Source organism: Corylus avellana, chromosome ca11 (assembly GCF_901000735.1).
Source record: "Corylus avellana chromosome ca11, CavTom2PMs-1.0".
Taxonomy (NCBI): domain Eukaryota; kingdom Viridiplantae; phylum Streptophyta; class Magnoliopsida; order Fagales; family Betulaceae; genus Corylus; species Corylus avellana.
Window position 1 is genome coordinate 15913829 of NC_081551.1, and position 22191 is coordinate 15936019.

General features: G+C 36.5%; 2 protein-coding genes across 3 annotated transcripts; one reads left to right on the top strand and one right to left on the bottom strand.

The window, feature by feature from the left end:
• The first annotated feature begins 1606 nt into the window (after positions 1-1606).
• On the top strand, positions 1607-5038 carry LOC132165957 (probable galactinol--sucrose galactosyltransferase 6). Of its 2 annotated transcripts, XM_059576674.1 has the most exons (6): positions 1607-1787; positions 1894-1933; positions 2038-3425; positions 3525-3734; positions 3834-3968; positions 4164-5038. In XM_059576674.1, exons 3-6 carry the CDS (start codon positions 2107-2109, stop codon positions 4852-4854), a joined length of 2355 nt encoding a protein of 784 aa, XP_059432657.1. In that variant the 5' UTR covers positions 1607-1787; positions 1894-1933; positions 2038-2106; the 3' UTR covers positions 4855-5038. The 2 variants fall into 2 exon arrangements, with proteins under 2 accessions (XP_059432657.1, XP_059432658.1); XM_059576675.1 differs by lacking the exon at positions 1607-1787 and having other exon boundaries at positions 1794-1933.
• A 1487-nt stretch (positions 5039-6525) lies between these two features.
• LOC132165518 (zinc finger BED domain-containing protein DAYSLEEPER) lies at positions 6526-12703 on the bottom strand. Its single transcript, XM_059576120.1, has 2 exons — positions 12423-12703; positions 6526-9407 (listed from the first exon to the last, which is right to left on the bottom strand). The coding sequence occupies exon 2, from the start codon at positions 9390-9392 to the stop codon at positions 6837-6839; it is 2556 nt and encodes an 851-aa protein (XP_059432103.1). The 5' UTR covers positions 9393-9407; positions 12423-12703; the 3' UTR covers positions 6526-6836.
• Positions 12704-22191: the final 9488 nt, after the last annotated feature.

Below are 22191 nucleotides of genomic sequence, written 5' to 3' on the forward strand. Positions count from 1 at the left end.
TTTTTTTTTTTTTTTGAATTAATTGATAATTTTTTATTGTTTGACAAACATTGACGTAATTTATAGTTTGGAAAGTATATTGATAATTGTGTAATAGTTTAAAGGGGATATGTAGAATTTTTCTTTCTTTTTTAATCTTTAAATTTGTTCACAATAATATTTTAGGTCTTTCTTTTTTTCATTTTGACATATAAAAGAATTTCAATTAAGTCTGGCCACCTTCAAGATAAATTCTTAGTTTCGTCCTTAGTAATTTTGCTAAAAAAAAAAAAAAATAGCAACGTAATATTTTTCCCATGTTGAAAAGTTAAACATAGGAAACTTTAGAAAACTTCTCGGAACTTTCACGGATTTCGAAATTACTCCTCCTAAAGTTAAAAAACTCTAAATTAAGGTTAAAGATTCATGCATTTTTTTTTAAAATTTTTTTTTATATAAAGACATATTTATAATATTTTATATGAAAAATTTGTCAAGATTTAACGAAAAATTCTAATGAAATTGAGATAATTAAAATGAAAGAAATTGAAAGTTCGATACTCTTAATTGAAAGTTTTTAAACTTCAAGAAAGAAAATTTCAAAGCGCTTGAAAGTTTATAAAGTTTTGTAAAGCATTTTTTATTTTTTTAAAAAGTTTGTAGATGCAAAGATGATTAGGTTTTGACAAACGCAATACAATATTAATAATGACAATTAAATAGTCTCAATCATTTAATTAAATAACTTAAAATAAAATTGACATATACAATTTTATATACATATCTCAACATCAGCCAAATCTCACACCAACCATGAATTATCACCTTACATGTGCTTAACTCGACATTAGTGACAAAAATATCTCACGTTCAAGGGAATTGAATGAGTAACCTACAAAAAAAAAAAAAAAAAAAAAAAAAAAAATTTAAAATTGATTGAGTGTATCTAGTTGCACCTCGTACAGTGCACAAATCCAATATTATGTAATTAGCTTAGGTGGCAACAATCTATTTTATAAGAGAAAAGATGGTCAAACAATACCACCTTGGCTGCCGTCAACGTTTTTCTCGTTACTTATTATTATTTAATTCTTTTTATTTTTACTTATCGTATTATTATCCATTAAAAAAAAAAGAAAAAAAAAGAAGTTGTCTTTACGTGGGGACAATCCGAACAGGAAGCTACGTGTTGCTTACAAACTTTTGAAGCGCGTAAAAAGTCTACAGTTCTTCCGTGGCAAGTTAGGTGAGCCGTGAGTGACCAACAGACATTAAAAATCTGAGTACGTGGACACAGACAAGCACTAATAATTTCTGTGCTAGGACAAAATTCAAACGCTAACTTCACCCAACTCTCTTTGTATACCCTTAAACCCATCCGACACGTGTACCTACACAAATATTATTCTACTTTTTTCCATTTTACACGTTTCGAGGTCCACGGAGAATTGGTGAAACATAATGTGAAATAATAACAGTCGTATTGCCAAATCCGGGTTCCTGGATTGGTACGACGTGGATCCGACGTGGAAGTTATATCCTCCGTTAAGTTTAACTGCCATGTCGTGTCGGGTACATCCATGCCGTTGGATAAGTAGAGAGCAAAGGCAAAAGGTTTTGGAACACGACCAGGAGGCCGAGACTGGGAAGGAACATTAGGGGGAAGAAAACAATGGTGTCAAATTTTTGTTACAGTAGTGGATCTGTGGCTATAAAGACCACCCCTCTCATTCATTCACCTGCAGTGTCTTCCTCGTTCTGTTACTCTCTTAGCTTTTCAAAGGTGCTTCAGCGGCGCTATAGTTCTGGTATTATTCTATTTTTTGATGTTTGGTTCCCGAACAAATGAAGGAATTTTTTATTCTTAAGTGCTGACGAAGTTCGATTTATTGGTGCATGTTTTGGAATTCGCAGTTGGTACTCGAATCGGGCATTCCCGGTATTGGCTTTCAAGGTAGATATAGAAGATGTGAAGTTCAATTAATCAATTAACATTGCGAATTCTCTTGCTGAATTTCATGAAATTTAATGTGAAGAATTAATATTTTGGAATTGCAGAGAAGCGAGCGCAGAGAGGTATATAAGGAAAAGAAACGGGAAGAAGCAGAAGTAGAAGAAGAAGAAGCAATGACGATCAAACCGGCGATTCGGATCGCCGACCGGAAGCTGATCGTGAGGAACCGTACGATCCTGACGGGAATACCGGACAATGTAATCGCTACGTCCGGTTCGACATCCGGTCCGGTGGAGGGTGTGTTTTTGGGAGCGGCTTTCGAGGAGAATAAAAGCAGGCACGTGGTGCCGCTGGGAATCCTAAGAGACGTCCGGTTCGTGGCGTGCTTTAGGTTCAAGTTATGGTGGATGGCCCAGAAGATGGGCGATAAAGGGGAGGATATTCCCCTGGAGACGCAGTTCCTACTGCTCGAGACCAAGGATGGGTCCCATCTCGAATCCAACGATGGAAACGAGGAGAACCAGATCGTGTACACGGTTTTCCTTCCTTTGATTGAAGGCTCTTTCCGGGCTTGTCTACAAGGCAATGCTCAAGACGAGCTCGAGCTCTGCCTAGAGAGCGGTGACGTGGACACGAAAGCGTCGTCGTTTACACACTCGTTGTTCATCAGCGCAGGGACCGATCCTTTCGAGACGATCAGCGATGCGATCAGGGCCGTTAAATTGCATCTGAAGACATTTCGTCAACGACACGAGAAAAAATTGGCTGGGATCGTTGACTACTTCGGCTGGTGCACCTGGGACGCGTTTTACCAGGAGGTGACCCAAGAAGGCGTCGAGGCTGGCCTTGAATCTCTCTCCGCCGGTGGGACCCCTCCAAAGTTTGTGATCATCGACGATGGATGGCAGTCGGTCTGCGGTGACCCACAGGATGAGAAGGAGGGCGAACAGAGCGAGAAGAAACCGGAGCCGTTGCTTAGGCTGACCGGGATCAAAGAAAACTCCAAATTCCAAACGAGAGATGATCCAGCGGTGGGGATTAAGAATATCGTGAACATAGCGAAAGAGAAGTATGGGTTAAAGTATGTGTACGTGTGGCACGCGATTACAGGGTATTGGGGTGGGGTCCGGCCAGGAGAGAAGGAGACGGAGCAATACGAGTCGTCGATGAAGTACCCGAAGGTGTCAAAGGGTGTGGTGGAGAATGATCCGACATGGAAGACCGATGTCATGGCGGTTCAGGGACTGGGCCTGGTGAACCCAGGGAATGTGTACAGGTTTTACAACGAGTTGCACAGTTACTTGGCGTCTGCGGGTGTAGATGGTGTTAAGGTGGACGTGCAGTGCATATTGGAGACCCTCGGTGCGGGTCTGGGTGGTCGGGTGGAGTTGACCCGGCAGTATCATCAGGCCCTCGACGCCTCTGTGGCTCGAAATTTCCCGGACAATGGGTGCATTGCTTGCATGAGCCACAATACTGATGCACTTTACTGGTGAGTTTTCTTTTTCTTTTCATCGTGTTATAATTAATTAATAGTATAGTTGGGGATTTAATCTGGTGCGGTGTGGTGATTGGGATTATGATGGAACAGCTCGAAACAAACGGGTGTGATGAGAGCATCAGATGATTTCTTCCCGCGTGATGCGACATCACACACCATCCACATTGCAGCGGTGGCATACAACAGCCTGTTCTTGGGGGAGTTTATGCAGCCTGATTGGGACATGTTCCACTCTCTCCACCCAGCGGCTGAGTACCACGGATCAGCCAGGGCAATCAGCGGTGGGCCTCTCTACGTTAGGTAACAAATCTCAGCCCTACATTTACTGTCGTGCAACCTAAACTGTACACGTAGCTTGATCACAGATGGGCTAACAATCTGTGTAATGTGTGTGTGCAGTGATGCGCCTGGGAAGCACAATTTCGAGCTCTTAAAGAAGCTGGTGCTGCCTGATGGTTCTATTCTCCGAGCCCGCTTGCCTGGTCGGCCCACTAGAGATTGTTTGTTCACTGACCCAGCTCGCGATGGTGTTAGGTTGGTAAAACCACATTTTTTTCTTTAATGAAAAAAAAAAAAAAACCCTAGTACTTTAGATCCCAATTTGGCGGCTAAACAATGAATATCTCATTCTCCATTTTAATAAAGATTTATAGAGTTATGACTAGGTTTTTAGTTGAGCTTAATTAAAATAGAAGCATATTGTTACTTAAAATATGTTGTTGTTTTCAGCTTGTTGAAGATATGGAACATGAACAAGTACACAGGAGTACTGGGTGTGTACAACTGCCAAGGAGCGGCATGGAATAGCATAGAAAGAAAGAACACGTTCCATGAAACCAAATCCGAGGCTATGACAGGATCTGTTAGGGGCCGTGACGTCCATCTCATAACCGAGGCCGCAACCGACCCCAATTGGAATGGTGATTGTGCCGTATACTGTCACCAGTCTGGCGAGCTCGTCACCCTTCCTTACAATGCATCCATGCCCGTGTCGCTCAAGGTCCTCGAGCATGACATTTTCACTGTCACACCCATTAAGGTTTTGGCACCCGGATTCCGTTTCGCTCCCTTGGGACTTATTATGATGTTCAATGGTGGTGGAGCTATTGAAGGGCTGAGATACGAGGTGAAAGGCGGGGCTAAGATGGTAGAACTCGAAAGCGGGAATGAAGGAGAAGGGAATGGTGTGGCTGGAGAAAAGGTGGAGAATAATAGCTCGGAGTTGGTTGGAATAGTTCACATGGAGGTCAAAGGGTGTGGCAAATTTGGTGCTTATTCGTCGGCCAGGCCACGGAGGTGCACGGTGGGTTCGAGCGGGGTTGATTTCGTGTATGATTCGGATTCTGGGTTGGTGACTTTGAGCTTGGATCAGTTGCCTGAGGAGGGTCGGAAGGTTCACATTGTTGAGGTTGAGTTGTAAGTTATTCTTTGTCTTAAGAGTTAGGTAAGAGGTGGAGGGGAAAATGTTGGGGGAATTGGGATTGTGATAAGAGTGATCTACCATTTGTCTGTTGTATTTTAACCTTCTCATTGTTGTATTTTGAAGTTCATGGAAGGTTGGGAGGGAAAGAAATCCGAATAAAGTTTCTTTATGTTGCTTAATCTGGACCGGTTCTTTTGCTATTCTTTTCTTTAATTGTTTCGTTATTTATTGACAAGAAAAAAAAAAAAATACAAATTTGAAGAAAATAACCTACAGGGATGGAGCCATTGGAAATAATTGAAGTCATTAATTACCACTAGGATGATCACAAATGAGATGAAATATGTGTTAACTTAGCCCAAAGATTACCAAGATAAATCTATACAAAAGTTTTCTAATCCTAATAATTGAGATGATAATGATGGCCTAACATTTTGGTTGCTGTTAATGATGGCTTAACGCAGTAAACACATATTTTTTGCGTTTTAAATCGTGGTAAAGAAGTGCTTTTTTGAAAACGTAGAATTTTAAAGTTTAATATGCGATTTTAAAGGCCAAACCATAGATTTTTCAAACGCTTAATTATGTTTTTAAATCGTTATTTTTAAACCGCACTTTCTGAATTCATAAACCGAAATGAACTCATTGAAAGATTTATTCTTACTTTGATGGGTGTTACTCTTTTTTTGTTTAACCTGTAAATGGCCTTTGTGGCTCGGCTTTGAATTTATTTATTTTTATATTGAAACTGAGGCATGAGAAGATGAAGAAACCATAGCAGGATCAAAGAAATGGGTGTTAGCCTAGCAAGGCTCTAATACCACGTAAGAAATCAAAGAGTAATTCAATATCGTATGCTAACCATGTTTTATGTACAATTGAGTTTAAACTGCTAAACTAAAGAGTTACATTTTCATAAGGTATTCTGAAATTCAAATTATAGTTACAAAAATAGATTACAAAGTACAAGCTATCCTAGCCTTTGGTTGTTGCAGAAACCGTGTGATAATCATGAGGAACAATAGAGTTATCTTATGAGATTTGAGTAGTACGTGTGGCTGAAAGTTGAAAACTTCTGCGAGATAATGTTCCAAATGTAGAAGTTGACTTGGATTCAATTGCTGATGTGGAGGATATTGCTTCAGATGACACAATTGCTGATGTAGGCTTTGAGTTGGCACATTCTGCAGCAGGAAAAGATGACCTGGATGATTTTGTCTTAACAAGGTTAGTAAATATGGTGTTTTAAACTAGAGACATGCTATTTCGCTCTCTTCTATCTATTTCCATCAATCTATTTTTCAATTCAACCATTAGATTTATAGGACACGCATATAATGGTTGATTTGAGAAAAAAAAAAAAAAATGAATATAGATGGATGGGGGAGATGGAGAAATAACATTTCTCTTTTTTTTTTCTTTTTTTTTTTTTTTCTAATAAAATAACATTTCTCTTTAAACAACCATTCAAAAGGAAATATCAGGAGTGGCAAACTATGAATTGTCCGTCCTTTGGGTTTAAACGGGAGGCTCCCCCACTCCCATTAACGGTGGTTATCGAGTGTCTGCCCACAGTTAGCTACCACTTGCAACAGGCATCGATTGACCCCCCAGCAGCCAAAGATGGATGGCTTTGGAAGAAAAATCAATTTTGAAACAATGGCATGCTAAAGGAAAATCGAAATTATTGAAGGTTAAATCAAGTTCGAAAATATGGAACAAAAGCATTCAGCATTTTAACAACTGTACATCCATCCCCTTAAGCTGGACTAGGATCCATCGACCATGTGCAGCCTTTGATACTGAATGTAATAACCGAAGCTAACAAAGAAGCTAAATTCTGATGGTCCAAGCACCCAAACTATCTCTCTTATATAATGCTACAATTTGCTAGACCTACCGGCCAATTTTAAACTAACCAATATAGCAACAACCTACCATCATACAAAGACATAATGTGACAGAATCAAACCTAGAATCTAATATTCCATTCTCACAAGTGCGTTTGAAGCTTCTGCAGACCCATACTGCATCCAATCCTTGGCACATATAAGGGCTTCCACCGTCTCTGGCCGTAGAGAACTCCGGTATTGGTCCATCTCCTTGCTTGTGGCATCAAATACAGAATCAGGAGCGGTAGTAGATACTGGAATAGACACGATATCACGAGCCATCTTGGACAGAGTCGGGTACTTCATCTTGTTTAGCTTCCACCAGCCTAATACATCAAAGTCCTGCACACGAGGCAATAGAGACTCTTCCAAATACTGATCCAGCTCCGACTTCATCTGTTGACTAGCAGTCTCCATGATGTACACATCAAAATCTGTGAGTCCATTGTCAGACACAAGAGTTCCTCCCTGAGAGTCCTCTGTCTTCATGTTTCCACCATTTCCTTCATCCGCATAAGTTGGTGTTAGAGGCAAAGGAAGTGTCAAATATTCATGAAAGAGCTCGTGAATCCCATCATCAACAATCTTTATATATGTGGGAGCATCTTCACCATAGATTTTCGAGAAACTGAACTCAACAAGCTTCATCTTGAAACGGGGATCCATGACTACGGCAATTGCCAAAACCAGGCTGCAATTCTTCCAGTACTTTTCAATTTTTTCTTGCATTGTTTTAGTAAGGTCACTGATAAAGGGATCCTCACTCGTAACTGCACGAGCCAGCTCTGTCTGAATCTTCCACGCTTCGTGAAAGAATGTAATTGCAGTTGGGTTAGTTGTAAAGGTAAGGATGTTCACTGCATCAAAGAGAAGTTTCAAGTATGTACAGAGAATCTCAACCTGCTTCCAGTCTTCCATGGATGGGGCTTCCTTGTAATCGGGATCAGAAGTATCCAAACAAGAAAACACTTCCTTTAGCTCAGAAGCAGCGACTAGCATTTCATATGTTGTGTTCCATTGAGTATGATCATCAAGAGATAGGCTCCTTTCACTGGGGACCTGAAGCTGCTGCTTGAGCTCAAGAAACTTTTCCTCATGGGCTTCTGATGTCTTCACATACTTTACACTATCCCGGATTTTCTTGATTATTTCTTGCCCTGCCCCTAGTACATCCTTTGCCATGCTGCTCAAGGTACGTGCAATGCATTTACCAACTAATAATTGACCATTCAGGATCAGTGGGTTCTTAATGGCGAGAAGAGGCCTAAGATTCTCAAGAGCAGCTTCACTCAGTGGCTGATTAAAAGTGAGAGAAAACAACTTGCTCTCCAAACTCCAATCAGAAAGGCAAGCAGCAACAGCATGACTGAGGGCAGTGTCTGAATCAGGATATGGTTCCATTATAACATTGAGAATCCGCCTGTGCAACTTCCATTCACTATCAATGAAGTGTCCAGTTATAAACACATAACCTACTGTTTGGCTTGAAGTCCACGTATCCAGTGTAAGGCAAACACGTCCAGGTATGCCCTCAATAAACTTCGTAAGGTTTTGCTTTTCCATTAAGTAAGTTGCAACGCAATCTCCTTGGACGGTATTAAAACTCACCATGTTGAAACGGGGCTGAAGATGCTGGACAAAAGCTATAAACCCTGGATGTTCAACCATGTGAAGTGGGTAGTCATGCATGATGATCATCCTAGCAATCTCATTGCGGCAACGATCCTGATCAAACGTAACGTAGGGTGTGCTAGGGCTTCTATAACGTCGTTTTGGTGGATCACTGGCAGTGCCAGTTCCCGCCATCCTTGACCGTGGGGTGTACGGGGTATTCTGCCCCTGGTTACGTAGAAGTGCTGGGCATGTCCCCTTGGCAATGTGTCGTTTCAAGTGGCTGGTACCAGCAACTTTAGAACCAGTACTATATGCAAAACTTTGCTTGCATTGCTTACAGCATGCCCGTCTACATCCAGCACTAACAGTTTCTATGGTGAAGTGCTCCCATACAATGGACTTCTTCTTCCTTCGCTTGTTAGGCTGTGTCTCTGAATTTGGCAGCTCATTGTTCACTTCTGGAGTTGTTGTTATCATCTTGTTTTCATCTGGGGTTGCAATTGTATGCTCATATGAGGTTGCCATCGGGTGCTCATTTGAGATTGCCATCGGGTGCTCATCTGGGATTGCCATTGTGTGGTCAATGGAGATTGCCATCGAGGGGTCATTTGCGATTGCCATCGTGTCGTCATTTGAGATTACCAATGCATGGTCATTTGCGATTTCCATTGTGTGCTCATTTTGGGGTACCATCATTTGCTCATCTTTGGGCGCCATCATTTGCTCATCTGGGGTTGCCTTTGTCTGCTCATCTTGGGTTGCCTTCATGTGCTCATCTGGGGTTGGCATCATTTGCTCATCTGGGGTTGGCATCGTGTGCTCATCCTGGGTTGGCATGATTTGGTCATCTGGGGTTGCCATGGTTTGGTCATCTGGGGCTGCCATGGTTTGGTCATCTGGGGCAGCCATGGTGTGGTCATTTGGGATTCCCTTCATGTGATCATCTGGGTTTCCCGTTGTGTGCTCATCCGCGGTTACCTTCTTGTGCTCATCTGATGAAACCATCTTCTCCTCATCAGCGGTTGCCATGGCTAAATTGAATTCCTGCTTTTCACAGCACAAAGAACAATTAAAAAAATGGTTGGTTACAACTAAGAAGAATTATTTTCGGGCATAAGGACAGTTTTAATGATGAAAAATACATTGCAACTACAGAGGTTTGAAATTAAACAAGCTGGGTTTAAAGGTGTATATTTAAAGCACAAGAGCCAAAAAAATAAACAAATGGATGGATAAATAGATACAGATGATGCCAATATATTAAAGAAAACAAGGAACAAGCTGACATAGAACAGAAGCTCAAAAACATTTAGGAAACCATCATCATGAGTATGTTACCGTACCAAGCACAATTTGCCTGTTCAATGCACCCCCATCTAAGAGAACAGAGAAAGGGGAACAGAATTCACCGTTGAAGATTACTCATTCAAGAGATATAAACTAAAGATATCACACTGCAGAACCAACTTGAGTAAGTTCAGTCTTAGTTATTAGAATGCCTAAATCCTCAATCGGGGACGATAGGTACTAACTATTGCAACCTTGTAATCTTTACAAACACACGGGATTTGATTGCAGAGCGACACTTCTTATTACTTGAACCTCCCTAAGAGTTAAAGGTGTCATCCAGACTATCCAGTTACCTTCAACTTCAGATTAGACATACAAACAGTCACAAATGTTCTGTTCCTAAAATTAGCCAAAAGCTAGAATTACCAATCAATCAATGATAATGCAAAACAAAATTTAAGTACAGATATCGTAAAATTTAGAAATCAAACATTTGTAGAAAACAAACAATTGTATAAAGAAACATAAAAAAATTAAATAAATAAATAATGAGATGACAGTGAGGCAATCGTATCATTTTACCAATCAGCACCAGGCTCATAGGAGCTAGAACTAACACAGTTGCCATCCTAATCGTGAAGTATCGCTCCATAAGTCATTTGCACCATGCAGATAACAATTAAAGCTTCCGCATGCAGGAAACCCTCAACCCCAATATCAAAATAACAGTCTAGCTGCAAAGAGAGGTTTTAAAGGGCATTGTAGTCGCAAAATTTGGAATGCTCTACCCCTTTGTCTCATGTAGTGGGTGTGGGTGGGTAGCCCTACATTTGATCATGTTGAACTAATAAGCCAAAATAGCATTATTTTTTGTTCTGAGATTGATATTTGCGTAGATGGCTGGGCAGATTCCAGTTTCATCCCTTCCTGCAATTTTTGTGCCCTTCAAATTTTGTAGCTTTTGAGGTGGTACTTTTGTCTGTTTCATTTTATTTTTATTTTTATAAGTAATGTTGTATATATCAAAAGCACGGAGGGGCGCAACCCTAATACAGACGGAGTATACAATAGAACTAATAGTAAGAAAGAGAAAAGATAACAAAGAAATCCGATACACTAATAATTAAAGGCGCTAAATAAGCAGCTGTCTAAGTAAAGAGGGAAAAAAGGAAAAAGGACTTGAGCTCCTCTAAGGTCGTTTGAATTGTACTCGAATTGTACCCACTTTTTTTGTGTACATGAATTGATATATAACGTATTATCCATTGAAAACAAAACAAAAACACGTGAATGTTTATGAAGCTAATAATAACCCAAGGAACAACATAAATAAACCGGTCCATTCAGTTATTTTCTTCTTTCAGCTTCCAAATGAAAATTTCACTGGTGGCACCAAAGCAATTTTATACACAATTAGTTTCTTTAACATTTCCTAAATTTCTTTAATTGTTAAAAGCCAAGTAATGAAGCCAGTGCTTTCTTTACCATTTTGGCTTCTTTTGAAATTCCTGAACAACTAATAGAAACAAACTTTGTCTCAGTGTATCCTTTTCGGAGTTGCTATAGTAAGCCACTTGTACTTTATGTTGAAAAATGTAGCTGTATGTTTTGTTTTCTAAAATAATCAAAATATCATTATTAAGAGCACAAAACGCGATGTATATACAGGAAGCATACAACAAGTAGCTGTATGTTTCCAGCACCTGAGTTTTTAACTCATGCACAAACACCCACACACACATATACACAGAGAAAAGAGGCTACATATGCTCTCCCCCTTCCAGATTCTTTTGGAGACTTCAAAATTTAACTAAGAATTTTAATTTAAGTCCAATATCAGTTGACAGAAGACAAAACTGGCAATCAGATAACCAACCAACAAGTAATAAAAGGGAGCATATTACCTTCAATGTACATCTTACAAAAAAAAAAAAAACAAAAGAAGTTACTTCACTTGCTTAAAAGTACACAGATATAGACTGTCCACCATGTGGGCTTATGTGGATCACTATGCATGCATGGATGGCACACACATCATAACTGCCCACTATCCTACATAATATTATACTTCACCGTCCATAATAAATCATTTTCACATACCATATAGGCTTGCTAAAGGCGGTGGCAAACCAAACTCGTGCCACAAAAACTAGTGCTCTTTCAGTTTAACTAACTACACGAACGCTCTCACACTGCATCAAAGGCGTACTCAACAATGGGCCGGGCTTTGGGCCACCAGGGTCCACTCAAAATCATGGACGAGTCAACCCCACCAGCTTGACTCCCACCACTCCTTACTGTCCACTCGATCATGTCCATCCTAGATCCCCTCCTAAGAGATGGAGCCCACGTGGATCAGGGTTAAATCGGGTAATAAATATCTTACCCTCCAATGGGCTAAAACCAGTACCAATAAAAACCAGATCTAGGGTTTGACCATCTCTTGGGCTTCACAAAATTTCAAATTCCAGCCCGGATCAACGAAAACCGTTAATCACAACCGGTAACCCGATCATCCTCAGCATGAAATGAACTCGTAACATTAACACCAGCTAAAACGCTATAATCGCTACGAAATTCGCAAAAACCATAACTCAGAAAAAAATAAAAAAAATAAAAAAAAAAAAAGGAAAAGAAAAAACAAACAAACAAACAAACACGGAGAGTGGATCAAAAACACCGAAAGCAGAACAAGAACAGAGAAAGCTGAAGAAACCACAAAACAGAAACAGAGAGAGAAATCGGGTCAGGGCCAAGGCTTTTTTTTACCTTAGCAGAGCAGAAGAAAGCAAGATCCGAGGCGCGCGAACGGGGGGAGGCTCGGGGCCCGAGCTTCGGGTCTCAGCGAGCGCGAGCGATCTAGGGTTTTTTTTGCACAGAGAGGGGGTGTGGAGGGGGGAGAGAGAGATTGGGCTTAGGAACGAACCAACCCAGAGAAGCTAATTGGACCGAGCGGTGAGGGAAAGTGGTTGTTGTTGTTGGGACTGGTTTAGGCGATAAGATATCGGGGGTAGGAGATTAAAAATTTTAGGGCAAAGTGTTTGGGCATTGGACTTTTTGAAGGTCCAGTATTATTGTTTGGTGATATATATTATTTATGTATCTATCTATCTATCTATCTATAAGCGGACCACAAGCCCACCCCTCCCTTCTTTATTAAGGTAAGGGAGGTTGTCGTACTTTTGTTTGTTTTAGTTTTACTTGGTCTTCTCTTCGGTCTGTACGTGTAGAGCGTGTAGCCCACCGGATATAGTGGACTCTCTTGCTAGCAATACTATTTATCAGGGCAGGGGCCCACATCGACGAGTTGTTGCTTTTTTTTTTTTTTTCTCTTTTTTTTTTTTTTGCTTTTAGTTTTAGCCCAATGCCCTCGTCACCCAAATCAATTCCCTTTCTTTCGATGCTCCTTGTGAGGTACAGATTCATTCTTATCCAACAGACGCGATCCAACGGACGCGAGCTCGGATGCCCTTCCTTTTGACTTTTGACCCATGTGCCATTTGTGGTAATTTCGTCTTTTGCCAGACTTCTAAGATCTAATGGACTTTATTTATTCAAATTTTCAAATTTTCAAATTTCAAATATTTTTGTTTTTGTTTTTTCAATACCACTATAAGCTTTCCTCTTAAACTCATGTTTCTTATTAAAATAGAAAGAAAAAAAAAAGTATACAAGATTGGTAAAAAGAAAAAATAAAAGAAAAAAAGGGAATCAGATGTTGTTTTTAGGAACATAGTGACAACTTAAATTGAGAGGTTATTTTTCACATTGAGACAGATTCATAGGGAGGAGTTTGGAAAAATTAAAAATGTTAAAATAATATAACTAACAAAATAGATAATCAATTTTTCATAGCTGCAATTATATTATTTAATTTTCCAAGCAGGACAAACTTGAATGTTATTTAATCAAGAGTAACACCATTTGGGAGTGTTTAGGTGACTGGTTAAAAACTGTTCCATATTTGTTATCCACCTATTCATATGATTAACATGCGGATTTTAAAACCCTAATTCAAGATAGGTAGATATCATATTCGATTCAGAATATATGCAGGCGAATAACAGAATATGGATAGGCGGAGGCAGACCCATATATATATATATATATATATATATATATATATATATATATATATAAAATTGTTTTATTAAGCTAAAACAACGTGGTTTTAGGGAAATGAGTAGATCAAATCGGTGGGTTTTTATTAATAAATTGAAACGCATGTGTAAAACGTAAAGGCTTATAGGTGTTTTACTTCTTCTTTTTTTTTTTTTTTTTTTAATTTGCGTGTATTGCCCAAAGTTTATAAATAGATACATTTTTTCATATTAGAATTCAATTTTATAAAATATTTATATTGCTCAATATTCACAATTCAATTTGTAGTTTCATATTATTATTTACAAGTGTATTTAGTTCAAAAATTAGATTAAAAGCCCATCTAAAAAAGCTCATAAAAAGTTTTTTTTTTTTAATTTTATTTTTAAAAAGTCATAAAAGTTAATTTCATAGTTTTTTTTTTTTTTTTTAAAAGAGCCAATGTATATTAGAAAGAGTCCACCAAAGACCAAAATACTAATGAATTATCACTGAAGTAGATATTATTTGTGACCCACATTCACTCTAAAAGTGTGGATCTAAATTAAAACAAGAATGCATCAGATCAAAAAGATTCCATCCACTATATATTATATATAGATTCCAGCTAAAAGCCATTATTAATTCAATGGTATTTAACAAAAGTTTGCCCTTGAATACAACTTAGTGTTTTTTTTTAATATATATATATATATATATATAGAGAGAGAGAGAGAGAGAGAGAGAGAAGAAGAAGAAGAAGAAACTTCGTTCAACCCCTTTGAACTTCCATTAGTTTTGCAATTATCTCATAAAGTTCAAAAAATCTCAATTTAGTGTATCAAACTTTAAAAAGTTTGTAATGTAACATTTTTATTAGGATTTTCTTTTAAATCCTAAGGGGGGCCTTGGAAATTTCCAAAATACCATTTTTTTTTATATATAAAAATTTATTTAATTAAGATAAATTGATAATTTTATAAATTTTGTAGGGTTATAAAGCTCATTTTACCTATTTGTCATATGATTTAACTATAAATCCTAATGGGAGATGTGACATTGAATTTATTTTTTAAATTTTGATATACTAAACTAAGAGTTTTTGAACTTTGGGAGAGGAGATTGCAAATCATGAAAGTCAAGGAGATTAAGTTGTTCCCCCAAAACATTTTACAAGCCATGGCCCAATTAATAATTTTTGTTATCACATCATTCAATTATATATCAGCTATACAAAAGTCTACTAAATAGCATCACTGTTAAATCAATAAGGCAAACTATAAAATACATGATTATTTTAGTGAAAGGTGTCAATTTAGTTTAATTGCAAAGTCAAGCCACCAAATTTCTAAGAGTGACATAAGATTAGACAAAATCAAATTCAAACCGCGGAAAAAAACTACTCTCATCAGCATTTGCCACCGCGGTATTAAGTCTTTTAATTAGAGATTCTCAACAATGTCTCATTGTCAAATCGATTTATGACTGGAATGACAATGAAATACACTCAAATGAAGTGTTGCATGCAAATTGGAGTTCACTTCTTCATGTGAATATTAGAGTATTGTTTAGGCCAAATTTTGTTGCCCAATGGATGCCTCACGAGGCCATTTCGATCAAGAGGTCAAGGTCTTTAATCTTGTCGGTAGCATGAGGGGTAAGGTGAGAGACAGGGGCAGCATCGCATGAGCTAAAGTTTAAAGAAGGAGACAAGACTTTAAGCTTGAGCTTCCAATCAGTTTTGTTCTTAATATTAATTAATCATGATCATGGCTTTATTAGGGCATTCTTAATGCTTTTCGACATTGACATATATTAATTACTATTTAAACAATGACAACATAAATAACTACCCCATATTAGCTCCAATAATGCATTTATGCACACAAAGTGCAAAGCTCATGAGCTTGTTAAATAACAAATCATGACACACCATGAAGAATGGTATTGTTGTTATAGATAAGGATAAATTATAACTTGGCCATTAAACCACCACTTCATTCTCAATATTTATACTAATATTCAAAACACGAAAAATAAACCTCAATTTAAAGTTTTAGTTGCAAAAATTGAAATTCAGAATCTAATAATCGGTGTTAGCCTATTAGCTCTGATATCATGCTAAGATTTCATAATGCGGAAATATAAAGCGGAATAATAAATAAAGAGACACAAGATTAATGTAGTTTGACATATAGCCTACATCCACACACTAAATCCCTATAGGCTACATCTTGCTTTTTATTGAGTAATTTGATAGTACATAAGAGGCCTCAATATATAGAAGCCAAAGAGAGAGAGAGAGACTCTCACACATAAGCAATATGAGACAAGCCTACATATTCTCTAACAGTAAGCACTACGCACAAATAATTCATTCGAAGAGGTTCCTCTCCAAGTCCTCACATCCTTCTGCCAATATCTGCCTCATTCTCTTGGACAATCTCTTTTATCATAGGAATAGTCCACCATCTGGTATCTTGATCTATAAGCTCCTCCACCTTTTCATCTTTAACTAACAACTTCCTTGGTATTTGATGCAAGTCAGTTTTATCCATTTTGGTCAAATTCGCACCTGACAAGTTTTATTAAAAATGTCATATCTCGAGTTTCGGATATCTAATTTAAGCAAGCTTGATGGATTTGGAAAGCTAATTCAAAGATCTACAAAGTCATATTGAGATTTGACTAATTCTGATATTTACTAGGTCAAAACGGGCTGCAAAGGAAAGGACGGAAATCAAGGCAAGAATCTAAGAAGGAAGACTTAATTGCTCTATTAGGGACTTTAATGAATATTTTATTCCAGCAAATCAAATAATCTAGCAATCAAATATATTTTATTTTATTATTTATGTTATTTAAATTATGATTTTATTTAATTGTAATAATTAACTTTATTATTCTAGAAATGTTTATAATAGGCTTAGGTTTACTTTTACTCCAAGTTTGCTTATTGTTATAAATATAGCAGACATAATATTTAAGAGACAGAGTTTATGTATTTTGATTAATCTATCAATATGAAACACTCAATGAATGATTTTCTATCCCTTTTGCCTTAATTTCATGATAGATTCTTGGTTTAAGAAGAATTGTGATTCTATTGTTGTTTTCTATTGCGAGCCCACTATGCCACCCTGCATCAGTATTTGACCATAATAAGTAGTCGGAGTAGGCAACCATCTATCACTCCATATTTTGATATCCCTACCATCTCCAATCCTCCATATAAGCCTATATTTAAGCGTATCACACACTGAAAAGATGTGTCGCCAAGCAAAGGAAGGTCTTTTACCCAATTTTTGCATACATGATAATTCCCTTTGGATATTATTTAGCCTTAACAATGCTTGCCGCTAAATTGTTTGAGCTTTGTAACATTCTCTACCACTATTTTTACAAGCAAAGATTTGTCAAAACGCACTGGCTATGTTTGGCAAAGGAGTGGGCCGGACCGGACCCAAAAAACCAAAATATTCTTCTCAAAATCAACCACAATATTCTTAATTTTTATATCACATCAATAACTTTTTTATTACTATTCAAATAAAAAAATCACTAGAAAACAATTTTTTTTTTTCACTTTTTTATACAAAACATTATTACTTTTTTTTTCTCACATCAATCAAATATGCTACAGTTTCGGCCAATTTCCTTTTCAAGCCCTTTGCCAAGCACACCCAGTGTCTTTGAACCCATTCCTACTTGTGTTTTAGGTAATGAATTTTGGCTTCAATAAAACTACCGCATCATTGAATTTATGTCTTTACATAATTATTTCGGTTAGAGAAAGATGCTTATACTAATTGTAGGAATTGCTTGAACCATAGCTTAGAGTAAGATCTCCTTCTCTACTTGTAAGAGGAACTTCCTTTTCCAGTTATGCAACCTTTTCCAAAATCAATCATTTATATTCCTGAAGGCTCGAGTTCTTGATTTGCCCACTAGCGTTGTGAGCCCCAAATACATTTCATATCTTTGTGTAGCCTAGATACCATATATATTAAGAATTTGATCTATGTCCTACATACTTATATTTCTGTTGAAGAATATTGACGTTTTATCCATATTCAACTTTTGTCATGAGGCCTTCTCATAAATTTTCAGTAACTTTTTTAACCTCCGCCATTCCCAAGAAGTATTGGCATTGCAAAAAAGTAAATTATCATCAACAAAAAAAAATATAGTATACATATAGACAATTTTTTTTTGGAGGTTCGAACATAGATTGTAGGATGGTTGCTTAATCAATCTCCTACATTATGGTTGCTAGCTTATGCAAGTAATTACCATTTCTTAAAGATAATCTTTTCTTCATTTACCCATAATAATAATAATATAAACCCATTTATCCATTTTTACCCATAATCTCTTTGAATCCAAATAAAGTAGAATTGATTTAAGCCTTTAGTATCCCTTTACCTTATAATAGGTGGTATTTTATTAAATGGCCACTACAAAAAAACTATCAATTTCTGACGTAGCTACAGTAAACGAATTTGTGCCACCTTACTAATTATATGCTACGTTAATAAATATTTTTATGAGGTGGAAAAGTTGGCAGGTCAGTAATTAGTGACCTGACAATATCCACATATCAATAAATTCTGACCTGTTAGACATTGCCACGTCAATAAATTTTTTAGGATTTTAAAACTTTAAAAATTATATGTTTTACTAATGTGTTAAATTTTTACACGTCAATAAATATTGACGTGTAAAATTACCACGTCAGAAATTTTTGATGTGGCAATTTTACACGTCAAAAATTACTAACGTGTTTAATTGCCACGTAAATAATGTCTAACGTGGTAGTTTAACACGTCAATAATTATCGACGTGTGAAATTACCACGTCTGAAATTTGCTGACATGACAATTTCACATGTCAATAAAAATTTTCATTATGCCAAAATTTCCTGACCTGACAATTTCACTGGTCAGGATTTCTTGACGTGTGAAATTGCCATGTCAGGAAATTATTGACTTGCCAGTTTAACACATCAATATTTTATGACGTGTAAAATTTCATATGTCAATAAATAATGAGAGGTGTTCCCAAGAGGTAGCTCAATCGGCTTGAACCACGCTTAATGAAGCGGAGGTCACTAGTTCGAATCCTCCTCCTCCCTCTTGTGCGGACATGTCAAAAAAAAAAAAAAAAATAATGAGATGTGAATAATTTTATTTAATAATTAATTAAATTTTATACAAACAATATAGTAATTCATAATTTATGAATTTAAGTTAAATTTTGTGCAAACCAATTAATTAATTAATTAGGTATATATATATAACAATTGGAATTGGCATGCAGTATATATATATATAATGTGCACCGGATTATCGATCCTTGGGTTTTTTTTTTCTTTTTTTTTTTTTTTTTTTTTTTTTTTCTAATTAATTATTGTTCTCATTAGAATTAAATATATTGCATGTACATGCTATAAACTATATAATTAATAAAGTTAAGTTAATTATATAATGATCATGATGCATGCATGCAATATGCTTCCCTCCATTAATTAATTCTATTTCAAATAACTAATTATATAATTATTAAGCATACATATATATAGACCTAGCTAGCTAGAGATCCTTTCGAAAATAACTATGGACTTGAAGAAATAATCATAAAAATATATGACATATTTAATCGATCACTTTGTTTTGCAAATTAATTTAGTATATTCATCACTGATCACCACTATATGGGAATTGTTAAAAGAAGGTTGGAAAATTGATTTTTAATTTATCAATTCTTTCCTTTTCAATTATTTTAATTTTACTTTGAATGTCATTCTCCTACATTAAAGCAGTCTAATTGCTAGCTACGCGCAGCTTGCACGATGAAAGAGGCATGCACTTATCTTATCAGTCAACGTCCTAAACATCTATTGGCGATGCCATGCCATCTTATGAATTTTATAATATAAATACATTAGAGAGAAAATCATACAATTTTATGAACCTTAAGTACTACATGCTAGGCAATTTCCTAACTATATTGTCACAGTTTTATTTAAAAGACAGTTCAAATATTAATAAAATTTGGTTTATCATACTAAATTATTCAAAGTTATATCAACCTTTTGTGTGTTAGAAGTTAGAACCCCACAAGCTAGTTAAGTATCCACAATTAATTAAATCAAAAGAATTAGATTTCTTAATTTTCTCTAAGCCTATACTTTTCTTAGTATATATATGCATTACATTACATATTACATTATAAAATATCAAAATTAAATTTAGTTATAACAAATTTTAATTTATTTATTTTAATGTAATGTGTTATGTTAGTATTTATATATTTATAAGTAAATATTCAGTATATTAATTTTAAAAAATTTATTGACGTCGAATAGAGATGACGTGCCACATTAACGCGTCGGGGATCCCCTCAGGAAACCAACCCTAGCATGATCCCATCTCCCCCCCACATGGCATGCGCCCGTCAGTATGTTGGGGGCACACTTGACTGATTTTTTTTTTTTTTTTTTTTCTATTCTTTTCCCCTCTTTTTCGAAGACTACCAGCTAGCTCCTTCATCTTTTCTTTTTTCTCCTTTTTTTTTCTCGGCTTTTTTTTTTCTCCTTTCTTATGCACTTAGCTGAGCTTTCGGTCCAAAGCGTGCTTTTTTTTTTTTTTTTTTCTCTTCTCCATCCGCCGACCCGTATACTCTCTCTCAAGCTCACTAGCTTTCTCTCTCACAAAATCTCCTCCGCACATAAACCCGCCGGCCATACGTCCTTCTCTCTGCCATCTCCGGCCGTCATCCTCTCTCCCTCCGCTTCTAGCTCCTACAAGAGCTCCTCATATATATTAACTAATTTTTTGTGTTAATTATTTAAATTTTTGCTTTGTTTGAGATAATTAATAATTGTTGGTTTGTTAATTGATTAGGTGATTCCTGCTATGTGTTAGGATTGTTATTTGGTATGTGGTATATATGAACAACCATGTGGTTTTGATTGTTATATTTTTACAACTAGTAATTAACTTAGATTTATTTATTTTATTTGTTTAGTGATATATAATAATAAATGCATTTAAATTTGGACTTGTATATTGTTTAGGTTTTGCCCTATTAAACTTTATAAATGCTATATGACCAAAAATTTTGACAAAAGGAAAAAAAAAAAAAAAAGGACTATGTACCCTAGCTAGATTTATTTTATTTAACTAGAGTCCCCATTATCTAACAAATGTATATGAATATTTGGGAAATAAAATAAAATGTGAATGTGAAAAAAGAATGTAAACGGTTAGACAAAATCAAATAATGTGTATGTGATAAAAAAATAATAATAATAATAAAATAAAATAAAATAAAAAAACAATTTTTTTTTTTAAAAAAGCGTGAAGTAAACCCTAAACCCTACTAAAAAAGATACGAAAACAACTAGCCTAGATAGATGATAATTATTGATGATCCTCATTTGGAATAGTTGTTATTTTGTTTAAGTTTAGGAAATTTTCATGAGTAAGAAATAAATAAATTATCAACAACCTTAGCTAGTAATTAAGTTTGCATTTAAATTCCATTAATATGTATGTGTTTATTGATTACTTTTAAGTCGCGTATATTTGTCTCTAATGTCCGTAGATAACAATGGCCAATAGTTGGATGACAAAACCTAGGGGTACAAAGGAATACATAGACGGTTGTAGATTGTTCGTAGACTTCGCAATTGGGAACTTCTCAGTACTTGATGGTAAGATTTATTGCCCATGTAAGGTGTGTCGCCTTAACCGGCGCTATTCACTAGGCATTGTTCTCGCCCACTTGACAGGGGGGAAAGGCATACTTCCTACATATAAGGACTGGATGTTTCATGGTGAGAAGCTTGTACGGGGTCATGTTGAACCGTCTCCTTCGAATCGTCTGGCCACAGATGTAGCAAGTGGAAGCAGCGATGAGGATGAAAATATGCACGCTATGTTACGTGATGTGTTCGGCATGCACGATGTCAGCGAAGACAACTGTGAGCCTCAGGTCGTTGTGCAGGGTGATGAAGAAATCTTAGTCGAAGAAGCGGATGAAGTTGACGTTCGACAGTACCACGAGCTGCTTAAAGAGGCAAAGACACTTCTATATGATAAAACCAAACATAGTAAGCTGAGCGCAACTGTTCATCTGTACAACTTGAAGTGTGTTAGTGGAATTAGTAACAAGATATTTTTATCTCTCCTTGAGTTCATCAATCAATTGTTGCATGCGGATGATGGAGCTTTGCCGATTAATACCTATAAGGCAAAAAAATATCTAAGGGACATGGGACTCAGGTATGAGAAGATTTCGGCTTATTGTAATGACTGCATGTTATTCTGGAAGGGCAACGAGTTGTTAGATTCATGTACAATTTGTGAAAAATCTAAGTGGAAAGATGAAATTCATTTAGACGAGGACAGTCAACCCATATCGTCAAGTAAGAAACACCTAATGAAAGTGTTGC

Excerpts from the sequence above, each read along its gene's own strand:
- LOC132165957 (XM_059576674.1), top strand. The coding sequence starts at position 2,107 with ATGACGATCAAACCGGCGATTCGGATCGCCGACCGGAAGCTGATCGTG. Across the intron at positions 3,735-3,833 it reads GGTGGGCCTCTCTACGTTAG|TGATGCGCCTGGGAAGCACA; the intron begins GTAACAAATCTC and ends GTGTGTGTGCAG. Across the intron at positions 3,969-4,163 it reads CCAGCTCGCGATGGTGTTAG|CTTGTTGAAGATATGGAACA; the intron begins GTTGGTAAAACC and ends TGTTGTTTTCAG.
- LOC132165518 (XM_059576120.1), bottom strand. The coding sequence starts at position 9,392 with ATGGCAACCGCTGATGAGGAGAAGATGGTTTCATCAGATGAGCACAAG.